This window comes from Passer montanus, unplaced genomic scaffold (genome assembly GCF_014805655.1).
Source record: "Passer montanus isolate IOZ18808 unplaced genomic scaffold, ASM1480565v1 scaffold10, whole genome shotgun sequence".
Classification (NCBI taxonomy): Eukaryota; Metazoa; Chordata; class Aves; order Passeriformes; family Passeridae; genus Passer; species Passer montanus.
Genome location: NW_024356505.1, coordinates 6,653,301 through 6,680,401, shown reverse-complemented (window position 1 = coordinate 6,680,401; position 27,101 = coordinate 6,653,301). Strand labels below are relative to the sequence as shown.

At 39.8% G+C, this 27,101-nt stretch overlaps 1 protein-coding gene across 2 annotated transcripts in view; it reads left to right on the top strand.

The window, feature by feature from the left end:
• The first annotated feature begins 5,122 nt into the window (after window positions 1-5,122).
• LOC120501038 (ubiquitin-conjugating enzyme E2 E2) overlaps window positions 5,123-27,101 on the top strand; it is a 202,079-nt gene continuing 180,100 nt past the window's right edge. Inside the window, exons 1-3 of one of the 2 annotated variants that reach the window (XM_039706700.1) lie at window positions 5,123-5,412; window positions 9,987-10,170; window positions 18,246-18,296. In XM_039706700.1, coding sequence (XP_039562634.1) covers window positions 9,995-10,170; window positions 18,246-18,296 — 227 coding nt within the window. In that variant the 5' untranslated portion in view covers window positions 5,123-5,412; window positions 9,987-9,994. Of the gene's footprint in view, window positions 5,413-9,981; window positions 10,171-18,245; window positions 18,297-27,101 lie in introns of both variants that reach the window. The other variant, XM_039706688.1, reaches the window with a different exon arrangement.

Sequence of the window (27,101 nt, the reverse complement as noted above, 5' to 3'; positions counted from 1 at the left end):
GTTTGGTTTGCTGTGGAGGATGCAGAGCCTATTCCCTAGGCATGCATTAATCATGCATTAAACATAGAGAACATTAGCCCACATTCTTCTGGAACCTTAACTTTATTAAAAGGGAACATGAGTGCCCACGGCTTCTTTTTCAGTGTAAAGATGTAACTTTCCCAACAGAACCACAAGAGACCCTCAGAATTTTACCCATCTTTAATCAGAAAACCAAGTTCTGATCCTATGAATTAAGACATTATGAAACCAACAGAAAATAATAGGAATGCGGAGGTGCTGAAGAGTGTGGAAGTAACACCTAAACCACCCCAATTTTCTTTTCTAACCTATCTTCACTTTTCAACATTCTCTCCCACATATGGTGATGAATTAAGACAGACAATGCAGGGAATTCTTCCAGTTACAGGTCAATGCATTACAATAGCTCTGGAAATAAAGATTTTTCCCTTCAGTACATGCAATATGAGATTTTTAAAGCAGTGGCTTAGTCTAGGATTCAGCTTTCAACAATTTCTGTGTAGAAACTATCACAGAATTACCCTCTGTAATTATCTTGCAGTTAGGCTCTAAGTGAGGCTCTAAACCAGCACACAGAAACAAACATCTGTTCCGGCCACTATGCAGTTAATTTATTCCCTATCTTAAACAAAAATACAGGCTTTCATTAAGAACACGGAAGCAAGTTATTACCTTCCTCCTACCCACTCCTAATACGTTTTATCTTTATTCTTTACAATCCTGGATAGCAAAGCAGCTGAGAGCCACCAGGATTTCTGATGCCACATGGTTATTGTCCCAGTTGTTTGTTCTGGTTCCAGCTGAATGATAGTGGGAGCTGTTCTGCCTCTGAGCAAAGGGGAGGAGGAGCTGCAAATTCTTCGTTTTTTAGGCTAGAATGAAAAAGACCTTAAAAGCTGTTTGCCACACAACTTACAACTCCTTTTGTATTTAATGGCCTGAAAATATTAGAGTGAATAAATGCTAATGATTTGGGGGTTTGCAGTATTGTAGAGCAAATAAAGAAGTCAGGCTAGCAGTAACTTGCCTCTGTGTTCACACAATCATTTTACTTCAGAATGCCATGAAAATACTTTAAACAGACTGTCAAGGCATTGTTTGAATAATAGGCTTACCTAGTGTTCAGGATTCAATCAATGTTTTCCTTGATATAGGATGTCATTTTTTAAGTGATGAGGACATACACAATTAACTGAAAACTCTCATTAAATTTCTGCTGCAGATATCTTCCTTGCGATGCCACTTTATTCTACATGCTGATAGAAGAGAAACAAAAAGAATCTTGATCTCTGAATCACTCAGATACTGCATTTTCAAACAAAGCTGGCACTTCAGAGATCAGGGTGCCTGTGAATTTCAGTTTACATTTGCCAACGTAGAGAGCAGGATTCATCCATGTAGCAACAAAAGCAAAGCAAGATTGTAGGAAAAAAAAAAAGATTAGATGCATTGTGAGAATAAACTATCTACAAACAGGAGAAAGAGAACTACCAAAGAGGGAAAAAACAGACAAGAGGCTAGACCCTCTGGATGGTCCTTACAGCCTTGTGCCATTATGGTAGCATAAGGAAAATCAGCTATGGGAGAAGAATCCTGGAACAACATAAAGCTACTGCAGAAACTCCTCATTCTGTGCCCCCACCACAGCTAAGGATGGAGGAGCAGACTGGGAGGACCAGACCAGGGCCTGCTGCTGAGAGCTGCCTGCTGTCCACTATCCAAACAGCCCCACGGGGCCCAACTCCCAGCAGGGGAGAGATGGAGGGAATGACACAGGCTTTGACAGCTCCTGTGGAGCTGGGAAGTGGAATCAGGTAAAAAAATAATAAAGGCACCTTTGTCCCCATTCCTCCAAACTTCTGCTGATAATAGTTCAGATGGATGAAACAAACTAGCTCATTAGGACTTCGCTGGAAAAGATTGATGTAACAATCAGACACATCATGGGCAAGTGAATATTATCGTCTCACTTTTTAATATAAAATAATGAAGTTTTGAAAGAGAGATATGCTATCACAAGAGAGATCATTGTGTCTTCACCTATACCACAGCTGAGATGATTTCTCATCTTTACCTCAGAAAATCAAATCCATTTTATCAGTTACGACTTGACAATGGTGTTCATTCAATGGCTTTAACAGTGATATATAAATGACATGTCCTTTTAAATGGGAATGACCAGTAGTGCATAAATAGAAATGCAGAAAAAAAAAAATCAAAGCTGCATTTTCCTATTTCTTTTTTGACACGGAACAGTATTTTCCTGTTTTTTTAACTAAACAGAAATGGATAAAATTCACTATAATTGAGTACAGCTCTCAGTATAGCTAAAAATGTAAAAAAAATCCTGAAAAATCTAAATAGATCTATTACTCCTTTAAATTAAACACTTCTAAATGGAAACTTTGCTCAGGTGTCTCCAACTTCATAGATTTTTAACTGACATATCTGCCCTTATAACAGACACTCAAATCAAGAGCCCTTAACAAAAGTGTCCTTAACCATAATAGTTTTAAAGCATGACTGCCTGTGCCAGGTGAGATGAACTCCGGTGTGTCTCCATAAGGAAGCTCCAAGTCTCTGTGAGAGTAAAGAACTCATGTTGCTTGCTTTGGATGTGTCTGGTGGTGTAAATAGTGTCAGCTTTTAGAAACCACAATAAACTAAGCATGGGGACGGAAGTGTAACTGTGTGCCTTAGCACTCCAGCATGGGTGAAATCTAACACTGAAGTATTCCCATTCACTTCAAAAGGACTCAACCTATATAATCCAAATTTAGAAAAGTCTTCCAAAGGATTTTGAGCAATATTATGCCACCTTTAACATCTGAGGGCCAAACACATTATTTTGAAAGGTCAAAAGGATAAAAATGGGAGCAGCTGACTACCCTGCCCTACTCTCTTTACGCTGCATAGGTACGGCTCATTCAAAACCTCTGCTTTTAAAACAGGGCACACCTCAGTGTGTATGTTCTATTCATAAGGCAGTACAAACCTTCTGCCTAGTTTAGTCGTCCTTAATTTAAGCCCTACCATTTAGGGCTCTGGGCCAGAGGTTACACACCAAAAGAAAAAATCAGGGCCTGACTCGCGATGACTCAAACCTCTCACTCGGTGCTGAAACACTTCAGTGCTCCCTTGATTATTTTGGCACTGGGAAATTATGACCCAGATTCTGGGACACTGTATGGCCCCATCCTGCCCCTGTCTCAATTAGGCCATTCAGTCAGCTTCTCTCTGTGTGCTTCCTGCAAATCCTAGCAGAAAAGATGGGTAATGAAGCACCATGAACTGCCACCAAAGAGACGTCCTGAGATGGGCCCAGGAGTTAACACAGACCAATGTGCGCCTCCTTTTAAGGCACTTTATGCTGTCAGAGAAACATTAAGGAAATATGGTTAGAAGAATCATTTAGAATTGAATTTTATCACTTCCTGGATGGTTTTCAGGAGGTCTGTTTTTTCCAAATGACTGAATCAAAAAAGCATGGTTTAAGTGATTTTAGAAAAGGGAACCATGATGTCAAGAGTGTGCAGTGCACCTTTCAGCACAATCAGCTGCATCGCTTGCAGGAAGTTTGCATTTTTTGAAGGACTTTCACACATCATATTCTATTAATTACTTCATTATTAGTTCTTCTGAGAAGTCAATGTATGCTTGCAGACAGAAACCCACCTAGCTGACATTAGGAGCTCTTCCTCAGAACAAGCAGGAAAATATCTTGTAAATGCACACGGAATAGGAAGAACTAGCTGACTGTGCTATTTTTAGGTTTAGGTGAAAATATCACTGGGATTATTTAGCAAAGAAATAGGAAGAGGAAATAAATCAAGTCATTTAAAAACAAGTTCTCAACAAATAAATGTATTAATTTTACATACCGGTAAACTGCAAAAAACACTTATGCTATCTGGATGTAATATGAGAGCAGGTATAAGTGATGTTTCTAATCCTTATACATTTCAGTAATGCTTCAAGTTCTCAACTTCTGTATGTTTGGTGGCATAAGCTCCACCTACACCGCAAACATAAGTCAGAAAAAATACAATACTTCACAGCTCAAGCAGGGAGAAACTTTTCCTCCTACATGTTGAATGGTGAGAACACATTTTATTTTTTTAATTCCCTTTAGTTGTTAAAAAAGGGAAAACATTTTGACTGGGCATTACCCCTTTACCCTTAGCTGGTGTATTTCCCTGCTACAGGAAGGTTTGAGGTGATAGTTTACATAACATAGCTAAGCATATTACGTAAAGATTAAAGCAGCAGGGTCGGCACAGGGACAGAAGTGTCTCATCGCCCAGCACAGCCGGGGTTACCTGACAGCCAGTTCTGCTGGAGGTTTGTTTTGTTCCACGTTAATATTCCCACAAACAACTAACATTCAAGTGCGGCTCTGCCTTGGCCTCTCCCACTCCTGACTGCGATGCTTTCCACAGATGCAATGCCTGCCTGCGTGGGAGGCGAGGTTCGTTCACCTGGCCACAACCAGGCGACAGCGCCTGTCTCCAGCCGGGATGCCGCACGTCACCGGGGCCGCCAGCGGCCGGGGGCGGTTTGTGCCACCGGGCCGCGCTGATGCCACGCAGCGGCCGAAACTACCGGGGTAACTCGGAGCGCGGCCGCCAAGCGCCGCGGGCCCGGGCCCCGCCGCAGGCCGGCCGAGGCTCCGCGCGGCCAGGTACCGCGTCCCTCCCCGCCCGGGGCACCGGCCGCGTCCCCCCGGCTGCTCCCTGCGGCTCCGCGGAGACAAAGGCAGGGCCGGGGAGGGGGCGACTGGCGAGGGGAACAAAGGAGCCGAAAAGGACGAGAAGAGTCAAGAAAGTTGATACCGGCCTTCGCCGCCCCCTGCCCCGTCCCGGCCCGCCCCTTCCACCTCCCGGACTTTCGCGTGGGGGCCCACGGCAGCCCGGCGGCGGCAGGGAGAAAGGCCGGGTACCCGCACCTCCATCCCCCCAAAACCCCGGCCGGAGGTCCCAGCTCGCCCCATCGCCTCCCGCCTCCTCCTTCTTCCTCTGCCCCGCTGACCCCGCCCAGCCCCCGGTGCTTCCCTTTAACGCGCGCTCCCGCCGCCGCCTCTTCGCGGAGGCGGCGGCGGGGGTGCGCGCGCGCGCGCGGCAGCGGCTGCACTTCTCTCCGGGCAGCGGGGGCAGGAGCGGCGGCGGCGGCGCTGGGAGAAGCAGCGGCAGCGGCCGGCGCTGCTGCTCGGGAGAGACGGGAAAGGGGAGAGGAAGGCGAGAGCGAGGAGCGCGGGGCAGCGGGCTCATGACTCAGTGAGCGGCTGCAGCCCCTTTCCAGCCCCGCGCCCGGCCGGAGTCGGGGCAACCGCGACGGATTGTCCCGCAGCTTGTGCCCGGCACCAGCCAGAGAGAGACCTGCGCTCGCCTGCAGGTAGCAGCGGCTTTCGCCCCGTCTCTGCCGGGGTACACCTACCTCTGCCCCGGCTGAGCTCCCCGTCTGCCTCCCCTCCCCCCGCCGGGCTCCTACCCCCCCGTCGCTCGCCATCCCTCCCCCACGGCAGCACCCTCTCTCTCCCCCACGCTTATCTGCGACCCTCGGTCTCTATCTTTATCCTTCATCTTCCCTACCCTCTCCGCATCCCCCTGGTGCTGCCTGGTACCCCCTTGCCCCCCTTGTCATCCTCGGCCGTGCCCTTTCATAGCAACCGTCCCGGCCGCCCCCCCGCCGCCCCCGGCCACCTCGGCATCTCTGGCGGCGCTCCCCGCTCCCCCCGGCTCCATCCAGCCTCCATTGCTCCTCAGCACCCCCACACCCTTTCAGCAACTCTTCCGTGTCCATTTGTCCTGCTCGCCCCGCTGCGGGCGGGAGCAGCGACCACCCCCGCTCCCCACCCCCCTCCGGCCCTGCTCCGCATGGTCCCCGCGGCACTCTCTGCGCCCCTGGGGCGCCGGGGTACCCCCCTTCCCCCCACCACATCGAGCCTCCTGGGATGCGCTATCCCCACACCCCCCGCCGCAGCGGTGGGCACCCCGGGCTGGAGCCCCTCGGGAAAGGCACTACCTCCCACTCCCACCCCCGCGCCCCAAGGAGCCCCGCAGCCCAGCCCTCTCCCTTCCCGCATGTGCCCCCGATGTCTTCCTCTCTCTGTCTCCTCCTCCTCCTCTCCTCGGTTGTCTCCTACTTCTCACCCTGGCCCGGCCGTGGGAGTGCGGGGGGTGTGTGGTTCTAGGGATGCTCGTGGCCCCCACCCCTCCCGTACGGCGGGGGCTTCCCGACGGGAGAGTGGCGCGTGTGCCCACGCGGGGCCGTGGGAGCCCGGGCTGCCGTCCTGTCCCGTCCCATCCTTCCGGGTGCCCTCTCAGCGGCGGACCCTCCTCTTACACAGACCGGGCTCTCTCTGCCTCCCGTCCCGCGGTGCTGTGGTCTCTTTGCCCTTTATGGTTTCTAATGAAGATGAAGTAAGGCGGCTGCTGCCATTGCTGCTCGTGGTGGATCCTGCAGAAATACTCAATTTATCTTGGCTTATAGGAAATTACGAGCGCTTTAGAAAGACATCATCACTAGCACTGCCGCCCTTCTGCACATTGCCAGAATCTTGCTGTCCCCGACTGGTGGATTTTTAATTTATTTTTTTTTTTGGTGGTGCGTGATATCTGATAATGACTGGTGGTTTGGGGTATTTTTGTCTTATTTGTTTTTGTTGTTGGTTTGTTTGTTTTTGTTGTTGGTTTGTTTGTTTTTATTGTTGTTGTTTTGGTTTTGTTTTGAGTTTGAGGAGGAAAGGGAAGGTGCCGGTGGATATATTTGAGAAAAGGAAAATATTTTGGACACCCTTCACTTCAAATTGATAGTTGTATTCCACTTGTAATCTCTGTCGGTGCTGATTCATCTCACGTTAAGGGAGACTTTTAAACCCCCCTTCATTCCTTCCTCTGCCCCCTCTGCTCATTTTTCTCTGCACAACAGCAGGGAGGTTAGCAACTCTTGTCTGAATGTAGAATAGCCTGGCAGCCGGGAGCCTGGACATCGTGTGTCTTCCCTCTTGCCCTGTGTGACAGTTGCAAACACACTTATGGCTCAAGGAGTATCTTGTATTTCTGTCTGTGTTGGTGGCAGAGAAATGTTTTCTTCACAGTGTCATCCTCTCAGTTGACTTTTCACTCCCATTCTCTTACTTGTTCAGATGTTTGTTTGTCTTTTAAGTTTGACCCCATTAGAAGTGTCTGATTTCAGGCCCCTTAAAACATGCTTTTACTGCAATATTGAGCATCCCTTGAACAAAACTTCTTAAAATTGCATGTATTGTGAGGAGAGGGAATAGAATGAATTGCCTGGATGTTAGAAAGGGGAGCAGGGACAGAAGGAGCGAGGAAAAAAAACAAAAGCCAACCTCCCCCCCAGAAACTAACCAGACATCAAATGACAGATTTAAACATTTTCCTCTTGTAAATGCTTGCATTACATGTTACAGTAATTATATGCTCTGGGCTACTGTTACAGTGTTTGTCTGCTGGATAGTATCCTGAACTTATGAAGTGAATACAGTTGTTTTTTGGATAATAGTAATATTTATAGCCAAGATTATTCATAGCAGATGTCCTATGCATATAAGCATTATTAAATATGTTTTTAACTTTCTGGCCTGCAGTGTTAAAGCCTATGTACATTGTGAAGAGAGATTTTTCTCTTTAAAATTAGACATATTAAGCAAAGGTCAGAAGTAAAATCTAGGGCAAATAAAGGCCAACATAAGTGTTATAAAAAGAGATGAGGTTGTATTTTAGCTTTATGTGGAAGCAAGGAAAGTAGTAGTACTTTTTGGTAGTACTTACTACCAAAATCACATCGTAGTTACATATTTTGACTTGTCAGAATGTGATATTTTTGTTGCTTATTATCTCTAAGTGTTCTGCTGCTGTACCTTGAAATCTCCCAATCAGGATTTAAATATCTGAACATCAGCTGTGTAAATTGGTGAACTATGTTAAATGTATTGTTGTAGCTGTACTATTGGAGAAAATGTTCTCTAGGAGTGGACAATTTTTGTATTTTAATTTTAGGGCAGAAACTCTGCATTATTTCATTTACCTTAATGAGTAGGTTAGGTGTTGTGTATTTATATATATTTAGATACGAAAATATTATTTTCTGTTATAAAATCAAAAATGTAGCTTAAGCTGATGAAGGAGAACTTTAGTCACATATCTATCACTTGTTATTGCTTACTGTTTCTTTTAATGTCTAAACATTTTGAAGGGGTGCCATACTTCCCGAATTCTTTTTCAGAATAGCTTCACAAGATACACAAAAAAGACCTAATCCCCCCTGAAGTTAGTTGGATGTGTCAATCATGTCTGAAGAGATTATTTCTTCTACTCCATAGTGTGTATTATTTGATTGAATTAAATCTTGGCAAGGGTTTTTCAGTATAGGAGTAAATTTATTTCTGTTCTCTAACAAGAACACTTAGGCCTTTTAAAAATGCATCCTTTTCAACATAACCCTGTTGGCATTGATATTAATTTACTTTTCCTTTGCTGTCTCTTTCCATAAATAAGTACAGGGAGATGAACTTTGTTTAATCCATAGAACAAGCATGGTTGAATCTGAGCCTGAAATCTCATTATTCTCCCTTGAGCGAGTCTTAAAACATATAATAGTCAAGGTGAATAGTTTTGTTCTTAATTGTGATGATGTCTGTACATAGGTAAGAGGAAAAGCGAGTCGAAGTTCACAGCAATTTGAAACTCTTTGTGTATGAAAGAGCAAATTCTTCATTCAGACAGATTTGATCAGAAAACCACCCAGATATATGGGGATTGCGTGGGTGTAAGCAAATAACGTTTGGGCCTGTGTGCTTTTTCTTAAAAATCTCTAAAGGAGGATATGTAACATAGGTATATAAGGTACAAATTTGGAGTTAAAGGAAAGACCTGGGTTTCACTTTGGTTTTAATTTGGTTTTGGTTTTGTTGGTTTTAATTTTTTGTTTGGTTTTGGCGTTTTGGTTTTTTTTGTTGTTTTTTTTTTAAATCAGTCAGTGCCACCAGATATGCAAATTCAGTAAGGGTTTTTCATGGACATCTGTCCTTCATTAGAACAGTTTGAGAGTTTGAGAAGTCATGACAGCTGTAACAGGGGGCTTGTAATTCCTCATCTGTTGGCATATTGTTATACTATTTAAAATGAAGGAAGACGTTAAAATAGCTAACTAGTATCGGAAGTGTGTGAATAAAGCATTAACTTGACTTCTGAAATATGCTGAGATTTCTTGCTGCTCATGTTCTTAGACAAGTTTGTTGCCTCATGTTGCCTGAACGAAATGTCAGGAAAAAACTTCATTATATCCTCTACCAACGTGCCCACCGCTTTAGTAAATACAAGCAGTCCTGTGTTAGAGCATTTTAGTTCTGTGTTTCCATCAAGCATGCCAAGATGTGGATTTTGTAATGTGGAAACCCACATTGAACACTTGGAATGAGCCCACAGATTTATTTCATATGGGATAACAGCGAGTCCTAAGATAGTAATAACTCTCAGTTTTTAACTAGCTGTGGTAGATTTGAACTGGTGGCATAGTTGATGGGACAGCTAACTGATGGTATTGCTGAGTGCTTGAAAAACATAATTCACAGTGAATGGTTTTACACTTGCAGGATTATGTTTCCCACTTAACTTCAGTAACTTCTGGTGTTCATACATATATATGTGTGTGTGTGTGTGAAGAGTTTGGCAGGGGGATTGGTTTGTGTGTTTGTTTCATATTTTTTGTTTGTGGGTTGGTTGGGGTTTTTAGGGGGATGGCAGTGGTATAGGGTTTAAAATGAAGATGCTTGTGGCAAAATTCTTCAGTATGAGGATTACTGAACTACTGTGACACAAGCATTATTTTACGAGGACAAAGACATATATCCCATGTGTTCTTTCCTTAAGCATGTAAGCAATACAATTAGGCAGTTTCTTCTCAAAAAACTAACTTCAGTTTTTTGTCTTTGTTCAGTGCAGCATCTGCCATGTCTACAGAGGGGCAGAGAGTGGATGATAGTCCAAGCACTAGTGGAGGCAGCTCTGATGGAGATCAGCGTGAAGGTGTTCAGCAGGAACAAGAAAGAGAGCAAGTTCAACCCAAGAAAAAAGAAGGGAAAATATCAAGCAAAACAGCTGCTAAATTGTCAACTAGTGCTAAAAGGTACAGTGTTCTTCCTGATTGTTTCTTCCTTTCTCTTCTTTCAGCTGGCCATCAGATCCATGTTTTGACTCAGTATATTAATTTTTCTGATTGTTTTATTATAACATTACTGTATCAGTGTAATGACCTTTTGAGACTGGTCACTATAATGAGACCTGTATGCTTTTCCCTTTCTTTGTAAGTTTACCTCTTTCACATGGTTTTAATAGTTGCTTGCATGATAAAAGCTGACATTTTTTTATTGCTAATAAAACTCAGACAGTTTTGTAGCCTTATAAAATATATCTCTGTATATGTATGTATGACTGATGTTGAAACTTGTCAGTGTAACTTACAGTTAATTAGCCATAAACATTTCAGACAGTTCAGTAACTCAGCATGTTAGGACTACCGTAATACCTATTGCCATGAAGTACTGCCTTTTCTTTTCCCAGATGGCCAGGTCAGAAATACTTGGGTGAACAACAAATGTATGTTGGTTTCATTACTTTAAACTGTGATCTGTTTTAATACCCATTTATTTTCCCTCCCTTTTCTGATTGAGATGAAAGGTGGGTTTGTAGAATAGCTATTTAAATTATTCTGTGCTATCTATGTCCATCTCCAGATAACGATTGTCTTGCTGGGACCAGACAGAAGGAATTTACTGCTTAGTGTTGCTTCGCTAGTACACATTGGGCTGTTAGTCTGGGCAAGTGGGATTATAGTGATTGAAGTTAAAAAGCACTCATAAAATAATCTGACAAGAGACCAATTCTGCAGACTGTCCCGATGCAGAATTCCCAGATCTCGTTTCTTTGCTAGTCCAAGGCAGTGTAAACGACACTGGAGTTGTACCACTGTGGTGCTGTGGTAAAGGAGAAGCATCAAGCCCCTGTTGGCACAATTTATAACATATGCATGTAGTCAGAGTCTGCAAATAATACAGTATAAACATGTGCGTACATCTAGTCAGGATTCCAGTCTTTGTTTTGCCTTAATCTGTCCCTTACCAATTAAATCAATTTCTGAAGTATCTTTGGATACTTTAGTAAAGATATTTTAGTCTGTTTTTTCTTTCCAGTTAGGTATTGTCATGTCATGCTTTTATTCTGCTGCAGATTCCTTTCTTACAGCTAGTTTTTCTTTGTTTTTAATTCCCTGGAGACATACTTTCTGGAAGCACATTCCTAGTGTGACAATATTAGGAGATTAGCCAGTCATATCACTAACAGAGTGGCCAGCAAAACTTGCCCGTGTTTCCTTCTATGACAAGAAGGGAAAAAAACCCCACCCAACTTTCACTACAAATTATGTTATTAATGTAGTTAATCCTCACAGCCGTTATGGTTTCTGGCCTTTTCTTTCGTCTGCTTCCTGCTATTATTATTTTTTAAATATTAGGAATATTGGATTAGTCATGACTTTTAAGGTCATAAAAACAGTTTCCAGCATCTTTAGAAAGCAGTCTGTGTATTCTGAACTTTGTACAATGCCTGGTGTAATCATGCTACAATTCTGACAAGGGCCTGTGGACACTATCCTATTAAAAAATTAATAGTGATATGTCAGAAATTGGTCTATTAATCTTAGCTTTGTATCTTCAAAGCTTAGAGCTTTTATCAACAAGCATTTTACAGCGATAAAATTACTTAAACCTTTTAAAGTTTAATCATATCTGCTTATGGTTCTGCTGAAACTAATTATGCCATCAGTTGCTGACTTCAGTACATTTGCCAGTTAGACTCTAAAGCTAGTTTCACATGTGTAGTAATATTGATTATACATTTTAGAAATATACATTCGATTATATATTTTAAAAGCTGACATGACTTATAATAGTTGTGTAGATATGTGTACAGTATTTTTGAAGAGAAATGTAATTTAGGAATGCTGGTTGTTGCAGCCCTTTCTGGAAGGATTACAGAAACAGTTATTGTAATGGGGGTTTTTATTTGTATCATGGTAGATTTTTTTCCTTTTTTTTGGTTTGGATTTTTTTTGTTTGGTTTTTTGTTTGTTTTTGTTTGTTTTTTTTTGAATATTCAGTAGTTTGTCATTGTGTTAGAATTGGATTGAAGGATTGCACCTTCTCTAATCTGGACAGGTTTTCATATCACAAGTTTTGTTCTGTGCTTTTTAATTAAAATCAGTTATGTCTCAAGAAAGCTAAATCAGAAATTAAAGTAGAGGCCAAAAAAGAGGGGAGTATCTCAAAGGAAGGAAAAATGTCTTAAAGTCCTCAATATGTAATAAGTATTCCAGAAACAGTCTGAATGAAATATCTTTATAGTAATATTGTTATTTTAGTTCATTTTGAATGAGAAATAGTGCAGGATTAATAAGGCCTTAGTCTGGTACCTTTTTTATAGTGAAAGGAGTCAACTCTGCTAAAGAATCAGTAGAACACTTGAACAACAGGGTGTAGCACAGTTGTGGCTTTGGTCAGGATTCCTTAATTCCTGTTAGAAGCTTCGAATACTAGCAAGTTCACTGGGGCTGAAGTCACAGACTACAGGCTTGATTCTAACCTGAGTTTGGAAATCAGGTTTTCTCACTTGGAAAGCTTTTTTGAGCATATGGAATTCTCGCCAGTTTTTTTGAATTGCATTATGTACCTACAGTACGTGGAGGAAGGTTTGTGCATCTCTATTTGGAAGACTCCTGGGAGTCAGAGTTAAAGAATTTTCAGTAGCATGAGATTTTATAATAATCAAGATTTAGCAGTGTGCTGAGTTTTGGCTGTGTAGTAGTAAACTGCTCCCATGTCTTATGTATGAGTATACTGTTCACACAGCTTAACTGCTTTCCAAAGCGATCTGATTACAGAGGCTATGTGAAACCACTCATATTTCTATTTGAGTGAGATTTTTGGTATTGAGATATGGAGTTTCTTCTGTTAGCATTGCTGTGGATGGCATCAGGAAGGCAGAATGCCATCACACGCTGTCCTTCTCTGTTAATACTCCAGGACTAGCTGCTACACAGGTGTAATAGCTTACAGCGTATGTCGTGCCGTGTACCGGTCCTTCAATTTTCCTCACCCAGAGGGCATCACCTTAAATAGCAACCTTTCTTACCCAACATGTCAAGATTGAGAAACTCGCTGCATATCACAATTACAGTTCAGACATGGAATTGAATTGCTGTCCTTGAAAACAGCAGGCATCTTGTTACCTCTTAAGTAGCAAATCTTAGCATGACCTTTGGATTGAGAGAAGTGTAACCATTCTTGGCTGACATAGTAGCTCAACAAATAAATGTATTGTTTTGCTTGGCTCCTGAAGTTGCTGGTCGAAAATCTGTAAACCTTTATGTCCAATCCTGATATTTTTTAATAAATATCTGTGCCTACAACAAATTGTAGCCATAGAACTGTACAACTTTAGTTGTAATCTTTTAATTATTCAAAGAAGTTGCAGCCTTAAGGAGGAGCAAATAAGTGATAGATTAAATTGTTTCAAAATTCAACAAAACTGAGTATTTCCCATCCCTCCCCCCCTTTATTTTTTTTCCTGTGAAGTTTATCACAGAATCTGGAAATTGTATTTAGCATGTTGAATATGATGGCAAAATATGGAGTGCTTTTTCTTACAAGAAACATCCTTGTCATTTATCCATCTTTTAGTAGGTAGGTGAGAATATTTATTTTCCTCCAGTATGAGCCTAACCATCTTTAGATCAGTTTCCTGCTCAGCCACAATTTATTTAGTATTGAAATACATACCAGTGACTGCATTTGTAAGTATGTTCTAAGTAGTATATTCTTTGATAGAGGGTATTGATTCATCTGGCTTTCATGGGTAGATAGACATGTAGTTTAGAAAAGCGGATGTGGTAAAAAGAGTTTATTGTCATGTAGTCCTTTATTTTATTTCTTTTCCTATTAGTAATGTTGGTAAATTATCTAACATGTTCACATCTTTCTTAGCTTTAGAGAATTGTTTCAAGAAGGAAACAACTCAGTCCCTTTTGGCTTGGTACAGTAGTAAATATGTGTCTGTGAGAATTAATAATATTTGAAATCCACAATGTACTTTCATGCTTCTGAATTTATGAGTAGATTAACCTTTGCACCATTACTGGAAGGCAACTGTGTTTGTTGTTTTCTGTTAGTTGAGTGGAGGGAATTTATTTATTTTTTTAATATGTGTGTGTATATATATGAGAGAGAAGGGTAAGATGACTTCTCTGAGACTAAACAAAGTATTAGATCTGACATTGCAAATTACATGTCTTATGTGTGCAGCCTAGGGCTTTTGATTACCAGCAAGAGCCTCACCCCCTGCCATCGTCCCCATTGTCCAATATATAATAAACTATAATGTCATTGGTTTAAATATAAACTGTATATATGTAATGATTTTAATTTCGAGGGTTTTTCCTCTCTGACATTTCTAAACATAACTGTTATTGAGGCAGAAAATCCAAAGAAACAGATGCCAGAAAGGACCCTGAAAAAAATGTTTTGTTGCCAGAGGCCGCATTTTCTTGCAGTGAATCCTCTGTGGTCAGCGAAGGAAATGAGGCACGTCCTCTCCTATGGCAGATTCTGAGGGCAGCTCAATGGGGATGGGAGGCGAGTGCCAGAGCACGTGCAGACAAAGGGCAGCTTGCACACTGGAGGTCTCTATCAGTGCAAGGCTCTCTGGGATGCTGTCCGATGATTTAATTGTAACTTTGAATGCTGTGACATGTGAACAAGCTACGTGTCAGCTGTTCTACAGAAACTGTTTATGAATGAGCCCTCAGTGTGAATGCAAGGTAAATTAAGGTTGCAACAAAAAAAATGTAAGGTGTATAAATTAATTTTAGTTTGGGACACCACAGAGCAGGAGAATAAACATGAACAGCTTGCTGAGGAGCAATTGATGGACAGTATTGTATTAATATGTTTATCTTGTTTGTATAAAAATAGTCATGAATTACACATTTGTCTTAGATGTTTGCAAGGGCAATAATGTCTTTTGAACATTAATAGACAGTACCATCTGATCAATTTTTACATATTGAAGCAGAAAGGTGGTTTGTCTGTGTCTGCTTAATCACAGAATAGCTTGATAAGGGATATTTTAGTGTTCTTGGCATTAGAAGTTTTGGGTTGAACTAGAACAGATGGAGAAAATGAGAGACTGTTTTGTTTTCAGAATGTAAGGAACATGGGTTAGGATTTAGAAGGAAGAATGTAAAGTTTTTGATTTAGGACTGAAGTTGTTGAAGTTGTCAATCCATTCTTGATGCTATTCATACTCGCTCTAATGCCATGAAATACTAACTATTCTTACTACTCTATGTAAAACAAAGGAATGATCTCTGACTCCAAAAACAAGTGCAATGCCATCATTCTGGAACTTCAAAATAGGCTGAGAAAGCAGAACAACTCATAAACCACAAAACTGAAGTTTCCATGCAGCCTAGGTTTTCTGTAGTTTGAATTTGTGGTAGTATAAATTTCAAAATCATGGCAGAATTTTGTAATATGCAGAAGAAATATTTTAAGCATTCCCACAGTTATAAGATCTCGCTTCTAAAAGTTGTGATTTGTTCAGATTGTTTAAAATGGGCTAACTTTTAAAACAACATTTTTGTTGTGCTTAAAATTCACTAATTAAAAAGTGGGATGGCTTTCACTTTTACTACAATGATTTTCTGCTTGATTAAGCAGACTGTGCCTGTATTTTTATAAGCAAGTTATGATATTTATTGGAGGAATTCTGTATGCTGGAGGTACCAACATCTCAATGAGTAGAAAAAGCAAGTAAAGATGAAATTGTTTCCCCTTTACAGAAATAACTCTGTGTGTTTGTGTGCATGCAGGGTATGCACCAGCTCTGGATGTAGGGCATACACACCCAGCTGGGTCAGCTATTCAAGGACTTGACTTTAAAACATCAGCCTGGGAATGTCCAGAAATCCTTAACAAAAAAGTTACCTTCCCTGGAGTTAAAACTCTGTCATGTTTTTCTGGTTGACCTGGAGGATATGGCAGAATCCACTCTTAAGTTTTCAGATGGCACCAAGTTGCGTGCGAGCATTTAGTACATGCAGGGGCATTTTATATTATATATGCCAATATACCTGGATGCTTATTTTGATAAACCATTTACTTTACCTGTATTTATATGCACAGAAGTTAAAGAAAATCTAAGCATCTGGAAGAGTATTTTTATCTTTTCAATGATCTTATCAGGTCTTAATAAATTATTATTACTTCTGCCTACAAATCTTGCCCACGTATGTCCTAATTATTTCAGAATGTGAATGATCAAGTCTTGAGTTCCTGGCTCAGGCCAGTTCTTCTACTGCTGTTGGTCCATTTATTCATTAGAGCCATAAAATCAATTCATAGTTGCATAAGGGGAATTTTGATAGTGGCTGTGAGACTCCTTTACATGCAAGATAGTGTTTGAAATTGTAGCATTATATAAAGAATTAAACTGCTCTTTTTTTACTCTATATATGCCAATATACTTGAATGCTTATTTTGGTAGGCCATTTTCTTTACTTGTATTTATATGCAAAATGGGTAGCAGTCGTTTTTAACAAGATACGTGTAGGTCAGGCCTGAACCTTTAGCTTGTGGCTTGAGCGCCTATATCAGGAATTTGAGTGATATTGTTGTGTTATTTCTTTTCTAGTCTAGGCAATAATAGGAGTAGCAACCTTCTCTGTGCATGAAATCTTGTGAAGGAGAAGGCAAGAAGAAACTACTGAGGATGTATTGAATTGGTTTTTTTTTCCTTCCTCCTTCTAAATATTAATGTTTTTGCACTGAAGTAGCCTATGAAAAAAGCCTTGGACATAGTTTATAGGGAGGGTGGCATTTGCAGTTCTGCTTATGGCATCATAATCTGGCAAGTCTTTGGGAACTGTAAACTCCTATGAGTTCCTTTGGGAGCTCTGTATCGTATTCTGCATACTTAAATTTCTTCAGAGGTCAAGATACTGGCTCTCATGCAGATGCTGGTGTAAGGGAAAAGAGCCCCCCCACTGCCAGCTGTGGCAGAGATCAGCTATTCAAGGACTTGGCTGGGAAGCGTCAGCCTGGGAATATCCAGAAATCCTTAACAACGAAGTTGCTCTCCCTGGAGATAGAACTCTGGCAGGATGCCTGTAATGTCTTTATTGGTGACCTGGAGGACATGGCAGAGTGCACTGAGAAGTTTTTAGATGACAAGCAGTTTGTACACACAGGGGCAAGGCTACGGCTCAGAGGGATCAGGCCAGGCTGCAGGAGAGGGTTGACAGAGAACTCATGAAATTCAACAAGGACAAATGAACACCATAGACATGGGGAGGACTTACCCCTTGCTCAGATACACACTGAGGATCATCTCTGCTCAGAAGGATGTGGGGGCCTTGGCAGACAGCAGGCTCAGTGTGAGGCGGTGACAAAGGCTGGGCTGCCTCCTGGGAGGTATTAACAGAAGCATAGTCCATAAACCTCTTTCATCTATCTATCTGCCTTTACTCAGCTCTCATCAGACTGTATCTAGGATAGCATTTACCCAATTTTGTCCCCTCAGTAAAAAGAAGGCAGGTAACAGAGCAAGTCCAGCAGCAGGTGCCCAGGCTGACCAGGGAGCTGGAGAAATTCCCTTTGGAGGAAGCTGGTATCAGCCCCCCAATATGTAGGAGGTTGTGAAGTCCTGAATGAGCTTATTCTGGGCAATTTTCCTTTGAGTTGGGGGGTTTTGCCCTGCCAGTACAATGTGCATTAAGGAGCTAAATATTCTAGAGGGCAAGAACTGTAAGACATATAGTCACAGAGGAAATAGAAAATGATGGTACATGAGATATTTAGTGATTGTGTAAGTCATCCAAAGAGCTGAGATTCTTGATCTATGGAAAAAAGTGTGATTTTCTAGGTGGCTGCTCATGGCATTTGTTCCATATTGGACGTTCATTTTTCAGAAAATATTTGGTTGTTACTTCTACATGTTCTTGCGCAGTTTCATGAAACATTATAGATCAGCTTTGAATCAGAAATTCTAAGAATTATATTTTGTTAATATTGATTGATGTAAAAATGTTCATAAAATTGAAACCAACATATTGAAAAAAAAGTCCTGATAGTATCTTTTTTTTCTTTCAAGAATTCAGAAAGAACTTGCAGAGATTACATTAGACCCTCCTCCGAACTGTAGGTAAGTTCACCTGGTTTTTATTAATTTGGAATATGGAAATGAAATGTATGGAGCTGTGGAAATTGCATAGGGGACTGAAGTAAATTTTAGTTATTCCTTTGTGCTGATCCTTTAGTAATTTTGGAATAAGAGCTGATGTTGCCTACATAGAGAGAATTGATATGACATACTTTCTGGTAACCAAAGTAGTGGCATAAATGGATGAACTCTGTGATGCATTAATAGATACAGGACAAATAGCAAATCATCTTTCATTTCAGATATTAAATCAATAGTATAGTATTTTGTTTGATTTTGTAAAATGTAATCTTGGTGGCAGTTGCTTGGTGTATTTGGTTCCTTTCTTTGCAACTTGTTAATACACTGTTAGTATAATGGAGAAAGGAGATTGTTATAGGCACAAACTGTTAGTAATTTTCTGACTGTGTTTGTGGCAATCGATTGTGATATACAATGGACACTTCCTGAATTAGAGTATAGCATCATTTATACTTTCTGATAGTGACTGTGTGCTTGTTTGGTTTGGGTATTTCATTTTGTTGTGGTTTGATTTGGTTTGGTTTGAGGGGTGGGGAGGCAGGTTGTATTTTTTTTTTGTCAAGAATATTTCCTTCTGGTATGTTTAAACTTGGCTTTGAAATGAATGATGAGGTAGACCTTGAAACCCTCACTGTCTGGTGGCTGGGGCTGTGTACAGTTGTTTTCAGATGGCTGTCTCGGGCTTCTTATCTGTCAGCTTGTGACATATGGTCAGTGTTGGAGCTGGGCCAGGGCTGCACTTTGCTGTTTAAAGGAGTCTGTGCTACTGCACCTCTCATGGTGAGAGGTTGGGCTCAGTGCAGAAGAATAGCTTCCACCCAGTCCTGCCAACCCATTTCAACTGATGTGGTTAGTAGGTTTCATTCTGTTACTGCACTAAAAAGAAAGATTGATAGAAGTGGCTGATTGCATGCAGCGTTTATAATGAATCCCAGTATGTTTCAGTATCGAATTAACTAAGCAACTGGTAGTAAAAATGACAGTCAGCTTTATTGTTTTGGTCTCTTGACAAAAGTATGTGTAAGGAAATACTCTAACAAGATTTGATGTGGTTGTGCTGGATCTCAAGATATAAGTCAAGTGGCTATGTACCAAGGCACTGCTTAGTGAAGTAGCCTTGCAATAATAGCATTCAAAGAGTATTTCAGTCAATTAGGATGAACAGTTTTTTGTTGGATAAAACATTTTAATAGCTAAGCTGTTCTGTCATGCTTACGACTGTGTGTGAGTCTTCAATCACATCAAAGCTGTTTCATGTGGCAGATTTTACTTCGGTGTTGATGACTGATGCCTATTAGCAGATTGATTTGCTGAGATGAATATGAAACTTCAGTCTGTTGTAGAAGAATGGTTAAGTCTTTGAACTGAGAGTAAAAGGCTTACAGGTTTTTACAGCAGTGTCATTTTTTCTGGTTTTCTGAAGTCTTCTCTTTATAACAAAGCAATTGTTTCAGTATACAAGATACTATTATATTTGATTTTTTTTTTTTTTGCTAGCAAGTGTAAAGTAAGCATTGGCCATCTGAGTGGAAAGCCCTTTAGTGACTTGCAATTTACAAAAAAAACCCAAGTAATCTGGAGGTTTCCTGGGTTTGTTGAATTATTTACACTAATGATAAAACAGCAATAAAGTGCACTCCATGATGCTGTTTTGCAAAATCACATTTAACTTCATGTGTCTGCTGCTTTAACGCAGTTCTTAAGATGCAGAATTACTTCATGTTGTGATAGATTGATAGATAACCATTACTGACTTTAATATTAGCAAATATGTTTTTATAGTCAGTGCAGAATAATTTCATTTAGTTTATGCTTTGTTGACATAGTCTAAACAGTGTTTTCATTTGAACTTCATCTATTTTCTGTTATAGTTAAATGTTACAAAATAAATACATCCGCCAGACATGATTCTTCAGAATGAGGAAAGCTGAGCTATTGTACAGTATATCTTACCCTAAAGTATTGATACATCCTTTCTTGGTTTTAGTGAAATTTAGGTCATTGTTAAAAGACATATTAGCTTTTTCTATTAAAAAGCCTAACCATATTTCATAAAGGTAAGTTCATTCCAGATGTAGGTTACTTTAAATGGTTGTGATTCCATCTTACTTTCACTATATGTACTCCTTCATATATAAAATAAATCATGGCTGGGCATGATGTGATAATTCTGAAAACTAAATGTCATAGAAGGCATGAAGATGTTATTCAAGAATACATCTGTCTTAAGTAGCTACTCAGGAAGTTCTGGTAGGAAGGCTGTTGAGCCTTAGGTTGAGTATTGCAAAACAATTTGCGAATGTTTTCATTAACTACAGCAGGCCAAAGCTTCAGGTTTCTTCCATTCATGAAAAAAGCCCCAAATGGAACAGTATCTGTAGCACAGTAGCATCTTTCAAATTCATGGTAGGCTACACAGTCACTACAAGCTCCAAGGCAGCTGCAGCTTCCACTGCTGCAGCAGCTGTGATCTTAACATTCCCCCCGCCTCATCCCTGTGAAGAGAATAGAATGTATAATCTTTGTGTTTGTTTGTTTGGAAGATTAAAAAAGTCTTGCTCACAAATGTGCCTTGGAATTGGCAGATTATCACTGCTGGGACTTGCAGCGTCTTTCCAAAACTGTGGAAACCTGTGGGTTTCAGAGTTCCTAAAAAATCTGTCAACTTGGCTTTAAAAGAAGATTTAATACTATAAGAAATTAGAGTTGCCTGCCTCCCTACTTCCTTTTCTGTAGTTTAGGTACTGGGCGATGGAGTGAGTCCTCTTGGCTCTACAAACTTTGGCTCCTTCCTCAGGACTGAGAATATATAACGTTCTACATGTCAAAAAAGCCAAGCTGGGGTGGGGGGGTGGTGTGGGAGTTGAGCAGTGTAGTCATTGCTATTTTTGGAGGAAGGCATGTCATAAAAAAGCCTGTTATACTTCACATTTAACAGAAAGAGCTGGATGGTTTTTGGTATGTGTTTTCCCATCCCATCCCCTATTTTACTTTTGTATTGAGCTGAATTTACTGGCAAGGACAGTCCTGAATGCAAAGTGGTACATTATGTTTTAAATCTGCAGCATTGTGAAATTTCAGTTTGTCAGGAGATGGTATACCTAAATTGTAGATATTTGCCACTCCTGTCTTTTTTCCTCTCTCATTGAAATATCAAAGCTTGATTGCTAGAAATGGCACACATATTATGCTCCTGAGTAGTGCAGAGTATAGCTTTTCTCACAGGTGATAAGATCCTCATATTTAAGTGTCATTTTCCTATATTGCCTTACTGAAAGAGGGGAACAGTTGGAAATACTTGTAGCTAAAATAATGCCTTTTCAAGCTCCCCCATATTTTCGGCTGCATTGTGCGTGAGACAAATGATTTCATAGAATACAACTTCTTGTATAGTATTTCCTTTCTCACTGGCAAGAGAACAACATCTCTGTGACAACTTATACCAATTGCTTACTTGGGAAAATAATATTTGGAAAGTATTTCAATGTATTTTTAGCTTCTTTCAATGTGAACTTAGCAGCTGGAAACAAGGAGAGCCAGCATGAAGTGAATAGCAGCTCTCTGTGGACACCACTTGGAGCAACTGCTCAAAATTTTCCTGTTAAGTCACCAATATTACCTATCTTCCCCTTTATGTTTTATTTTGGTGTTCTGTAGTATACTTTTCATCGTTCTTTTTTCTGTATATTTACTGCAATTCCTATTATGTTCTTTACATTTCATTTCTTTTACCCTCTAGCAATATAGGTGATGCTTGGGCCTCAGAAATATACTGTTAAGGACTGTGCAGCTTAGTGGGCAGAATGACTCTCATTCCAAAACAATCAGTTTAAAATCCTGTGTGTAGTCTTATCACTTCCATTTGTTTGGAATCATTATGTTAATTCCTTGCTTTTTATAGTGTCTGCAAAATTGATAAGCAACCAGCATATGTGATTGTAGTATTTTGCTTTTTGAAAACTAATCACACTGATAAGTTCTTTTTGGGACAATGTTGTGAAGAACCAAGTGGAATGGTGAAATTTTCAGTTTGACTTAGGGAGAGAGGTCAGTGTGCCTCATGGATGTCTCTTGTATTGTTAGTGACTGTGGTACTGCTTTGACTCTGTTTTTGCTGAAATCTTGAGGCTGGCATCCTCACAACTCCATGGGATTATGTGAATTCCAACAATTTTAGTTATTGTTCCTGGGGCCATATTTAAACTCCTACCTAGTGTTACTTTAAAGCTAAAGAAATGGCACAAGTGTCAGGAGCAGAAAACAAAAGGGAGCACAATATCAGGGAAGGACTGGGAGGGAGAAGATGGTCAGCCTTGCTCTAAAATGCAGAGGGAGAGAAGTGGAGGGACCTGGAGCAACAGGTACAGCAAGTATCTACCCTGCAATTGTGCTCAGTGGTTTTGATTGTTTGACTTGGGGAGGCATCAGTCTGTTGCCACAGGCACACGGCTGTGATGCATGTAATGCTAATGTGTGAGCAGGATGAAAAAGTGGAGTAAGAAATGCTTTCTCTGAAGGCTTTTCTTTGCAAGCATTTCCAGCCTGAATTCAGGCTCCCTTCCCATTGTGTTACTCGTGGAGTTTACAGTCTGCCTGTATTTTGATCTGCTGCTAGTCACCTTCTTGAGGACACGTGACACAGAATATTGTATCTACCTTAGCCTCGTCTCTTTAGAATTTACAGCAAATAGCAAAACTTAGTCAAAAAGACAAGCATGGAAGTGGTTTATACTAGGGTGCAGGATTCTGGTGGTTTTAAATCCATGATGTATCAACAACTGAGGCTAAGGATGGGTGAAAAATTTCAGTACTCACTGCAGCTGCTTTGTTTTACTTTTGAGTCCCTTTCTGCTTCAAAAGCAGCAAGAAACATGTCTGAAATATATGCAAGCTAACAATCACACTGGAATTATATTTTATAATAGCAATCATACTGTATTTTATCACTTGAATTAGATTGCTGGGTTTTTTAAATGGTGAGGTTTTTAGACTTTATTACCTTGGTACCTTGAAGTACCTTGGATGAAAAGTCTGAGGTTACTTTTTAATATGTAAAATTTTCATTCCTTTAGTTGTTTTCTTTTAGACTGTGCAGAACCATAATTTGTGCTTTAAGCTCTGAAGTATGTAACTATATTTAAACATTTCTTTAAAAATATCTGTTTATTTTCACTGTAAAAGTGACCTTTTCATGTCATATTGTTTACAAAGTTTTTTAAAAATAACACAGATGTTTCTTTTCATGGGTCTTCCATGTGTCATGATGCAGTGTACTTGGAAGGCCATCAAAAACATAGCTGGTTTTTTTAGTGATCTGGTATCTTTGAAAACCTATGTTTGATGTGACAAATTATTAGAGAGCACTAAACTTTTTTTTGTCATTGAATAAACTAAGTTTTCAATATCTGCTTGATTGCATTATTGCTTGTGGTTGTGGGGTGATTTTTAGGATTGGTTAGATGCAACACTCAAAAGCTTCAGGATGTGTTGTGGCCATTGGTGGCTGAAATGTTAGCAACTTTCATGAAGGCAGGAGAGGAAATAAAAGGAAGAAAGGCAGTAAAGGGAACCTGCCACTGGCTGCCTGCCAGGTCTGGCAACTTCACTCAGCAATGACGATGTAAGGAACTGTCTGACAACACCCATTAATACCTCCCAGCTTAACAATACCTCCACATGATTTCTGCCAGTTCTCCCAGTTTTTGAATGATGACAACTTCTCTCCCAGGAGGAGAAGAAAAGAGAAACTAGTGTTAGAGGAGAATAAGAGTACTTCAGTGAGCAGCGTGTGAGTGCAGATCTGGAAGGTCAGGGAGATGCCGGAGCACATCCTAGGGCACAGCTGAAGCAGGAAAATGAGACTGGGGCATAAGGAGGGGTCAGGAAGATCACTTTTTCTGTGAAGCAGGAAAGGGCAGAAAAACGCTCAAAAAGCAGCCTGTGATGGATATGGGAGGGTTCCTTGATATTTGCAATATGCTTAGTGTAGAAGACAAGTAAATCTCTGGTTTAAATTGTAAGTTGGAGAAGGCGGTGTGAAGAACTGTAACAAGGGTAAAACGAAACACTTTGATGCTTTTAGTGTGGGGAATTCTGAACAGAAAAATTCTTTTCCAGCAGTTTCATATTGAGTTGCAGCTGGTCTTCGTAAGTCAGGCTCCTACAGTGTACAAAAGTAGTCCCCAATTCTTTCAGCTCCAGAATTTTTCAGACCACCTTTCATGGACATTTCTTTTGCCTTCTCCTAAACAGCTAAATGAAGGTGTTGGTTTAGGGTGGGAGGTTTTTTTGTTTGTTTTTTTGTTTTTCATATGAGTCAGAATTTGATTTTATTATAAAACTGGTATTTCATATGCATGTTTTTATAATCTCCTGAATAAAGTCCTCTTAAAATGCACACACAAAAAAACCTCCTTCCCCCCAACCCCTAAAATAAGTGCATTAAATAAACAATCATTGCTTGCCAGCAAGGGAAGCAGAACCACCTTGACTGAGACTTTACGTCATCACTAGAAGACTTTGAAAATAAATACCTGAATGTATACATTTTATATATAGTTAGCTATTTTTGTGGGGGTTTTTCCCCCCACTAAATGTAAACTAATTTCTACTATGAAAACTATGTAAGGGTCAATTTCTTTACAGAAATTTGATAAAGGAGAATTATTTGAAAGACTGACTGTATTAGGTACTACTGCACTGAACAAGCAGGCACTGCCATTTCATGATAATCATGTAAAAAACATGCTTTTATTAGCAGCTCATTACCCTTTAGTAATTTGCTCATTATTGAATAAATGAGGGAAATGGAAGATATTTTGTCTGTTGGTTGGGACTGACAGCATAATGAAGTATTTGTTTCCTTCAGTAAATGACACAATCTCGTAACTGCCTAACACTGTTGTCTTCAGTAAACCACATTTGAGCAGAATTTGAATTCTGCCTTTCCCTGTAATACTTAAATCCCCCCTTGGAAATCTATTTCTTTAAAAAATCAATATTTCTCAGTTCCAATGCCACAATTGTACAGCTTTTTAACAGCCATTAACTTTTAGTGCACTTTATTTCTGGGGAGGGTATTGTTTGTTTGTTTGTTTTGGCTTTTTGTTGTTTCTGGTTTTGTTCTAGGTTTTTTTGCATAGTTGTGACAGTCTAAGGCAATGCTGTAATTTTTGTTTTTCTCTTGGTATATATGGAAAGTGTGCAGATTAACAATTAATAGATTGAATTTAGTGAAATTATTTTCCAAAATCTCCTGGCAGAAAAGCTGCAGTTTAAGACTAAGAAGTCATGAACTAGTAACAGAGAATGCTTTGCAATACTTTGGAAACAAACTATGAAATTGATCTGGATGCTGTGTTCTTGGTGAGCAATAAAACTTATTTATGCTGTACTTACACATTTTCAGCTTTGTTACAAGCTTTTTGGGGTATCTAATTGGCTGCAGCTTTGAATCATATAAACATGCCAAATGTTACTAATTACAATTAAGATATCTACTTGAAATAATATTTGTTTTCATTTTCTCTGACAATTTTTTTCACTTATTTACGTGCCTTTAATTTTTCATTTTAACAGTTCTTGCAACACTTTAATTTATTTTTGTTTCAAGGCTGTGGAATTGGATTAAACAGGGTTTTTAAATACTTCCATGTTGCTTGGAAAGAAGCCAGTTACTGTGTATTGGCTTAATAGAAACCATGCTTAGCAGTGCCTCACATATGGCAGCTCGTGTTTGTGTGGTAAGGCATTATGTATTTTAAATATTACCTTTTATGCCATAGTCAAATTTATGCCAGAATCTGAAGTTTCCTCTGATTAGTGTTAACATTCTGGGGTTTTTTAGGGAGAAGTGTGTAGTCAAATACATAATTTACTGTCTGCTTGGCACAAAAGCCATATTTATGTGGCCTTTGTTAACTTGAGATGCATACTATGCTGAGAGAAGGCTATAGGTGAGTGATAATCTGCTTTCGTGACACTTGTAGCCTTCTAATGTTGTAAATATTGTGGAGGCCAAGATGGTGATTCTGTAAGTAAGACTGAAATACAAGGGTTTGTATTCAGTTTAGTAGATTGAGTTACATTTGAAGAATAAGCTGTACATGGTTACAGCAATTACTCTTAGAGTAACAACACAGCTGACAACTTCAATCTTAAATTTCTAATTTTTTTTCTGGTTTGGGTGTTAGTGTTGTATTGGGTTTTTAAATTATTTATGTCTTACTGTAACTTTTATGGAATTTGGAGTTTAGTATAGCCTCTAAGAATGTTCAAGCTTTTAAAGGTATTTATTCTGGACTTTCTTGCTGTAGCCAGTCTTTTTGTATAAAATTCAGCAGCAACTTCATAGTAAAATTTCTTTATCAGAAAACAATGTTGTTATTCAGAGGAGAAACAGTGAATAATTCAATTTTTTCAAAATGATTGCCTAATTTTTAGTACACATTGGTTTTGCGGTGGGGGGGCTTTTTATTTCTGCCAGATTAGCTGATGTTTGATTTAACTTTCATTTAGGAGGTACTGACAGTAAACACCACTGAATACTCATGTCATAAATCTAATAGAGATTTTTATCCTTTTTGTTATACCTTTAAAATTCTCAAAGGAAATTCTACTCTTTCTATGAGAACAGTGCAGTATCTTCTGTGTATATCATAATTCTATGGGTAATGTACAAAACGTATGGTAACAAACTGGGTTTTACACTTTAAGTTGTTTGAATTCTAAAGCAGCTTTTATTTCTAAGTGTGTTATTACACTAGT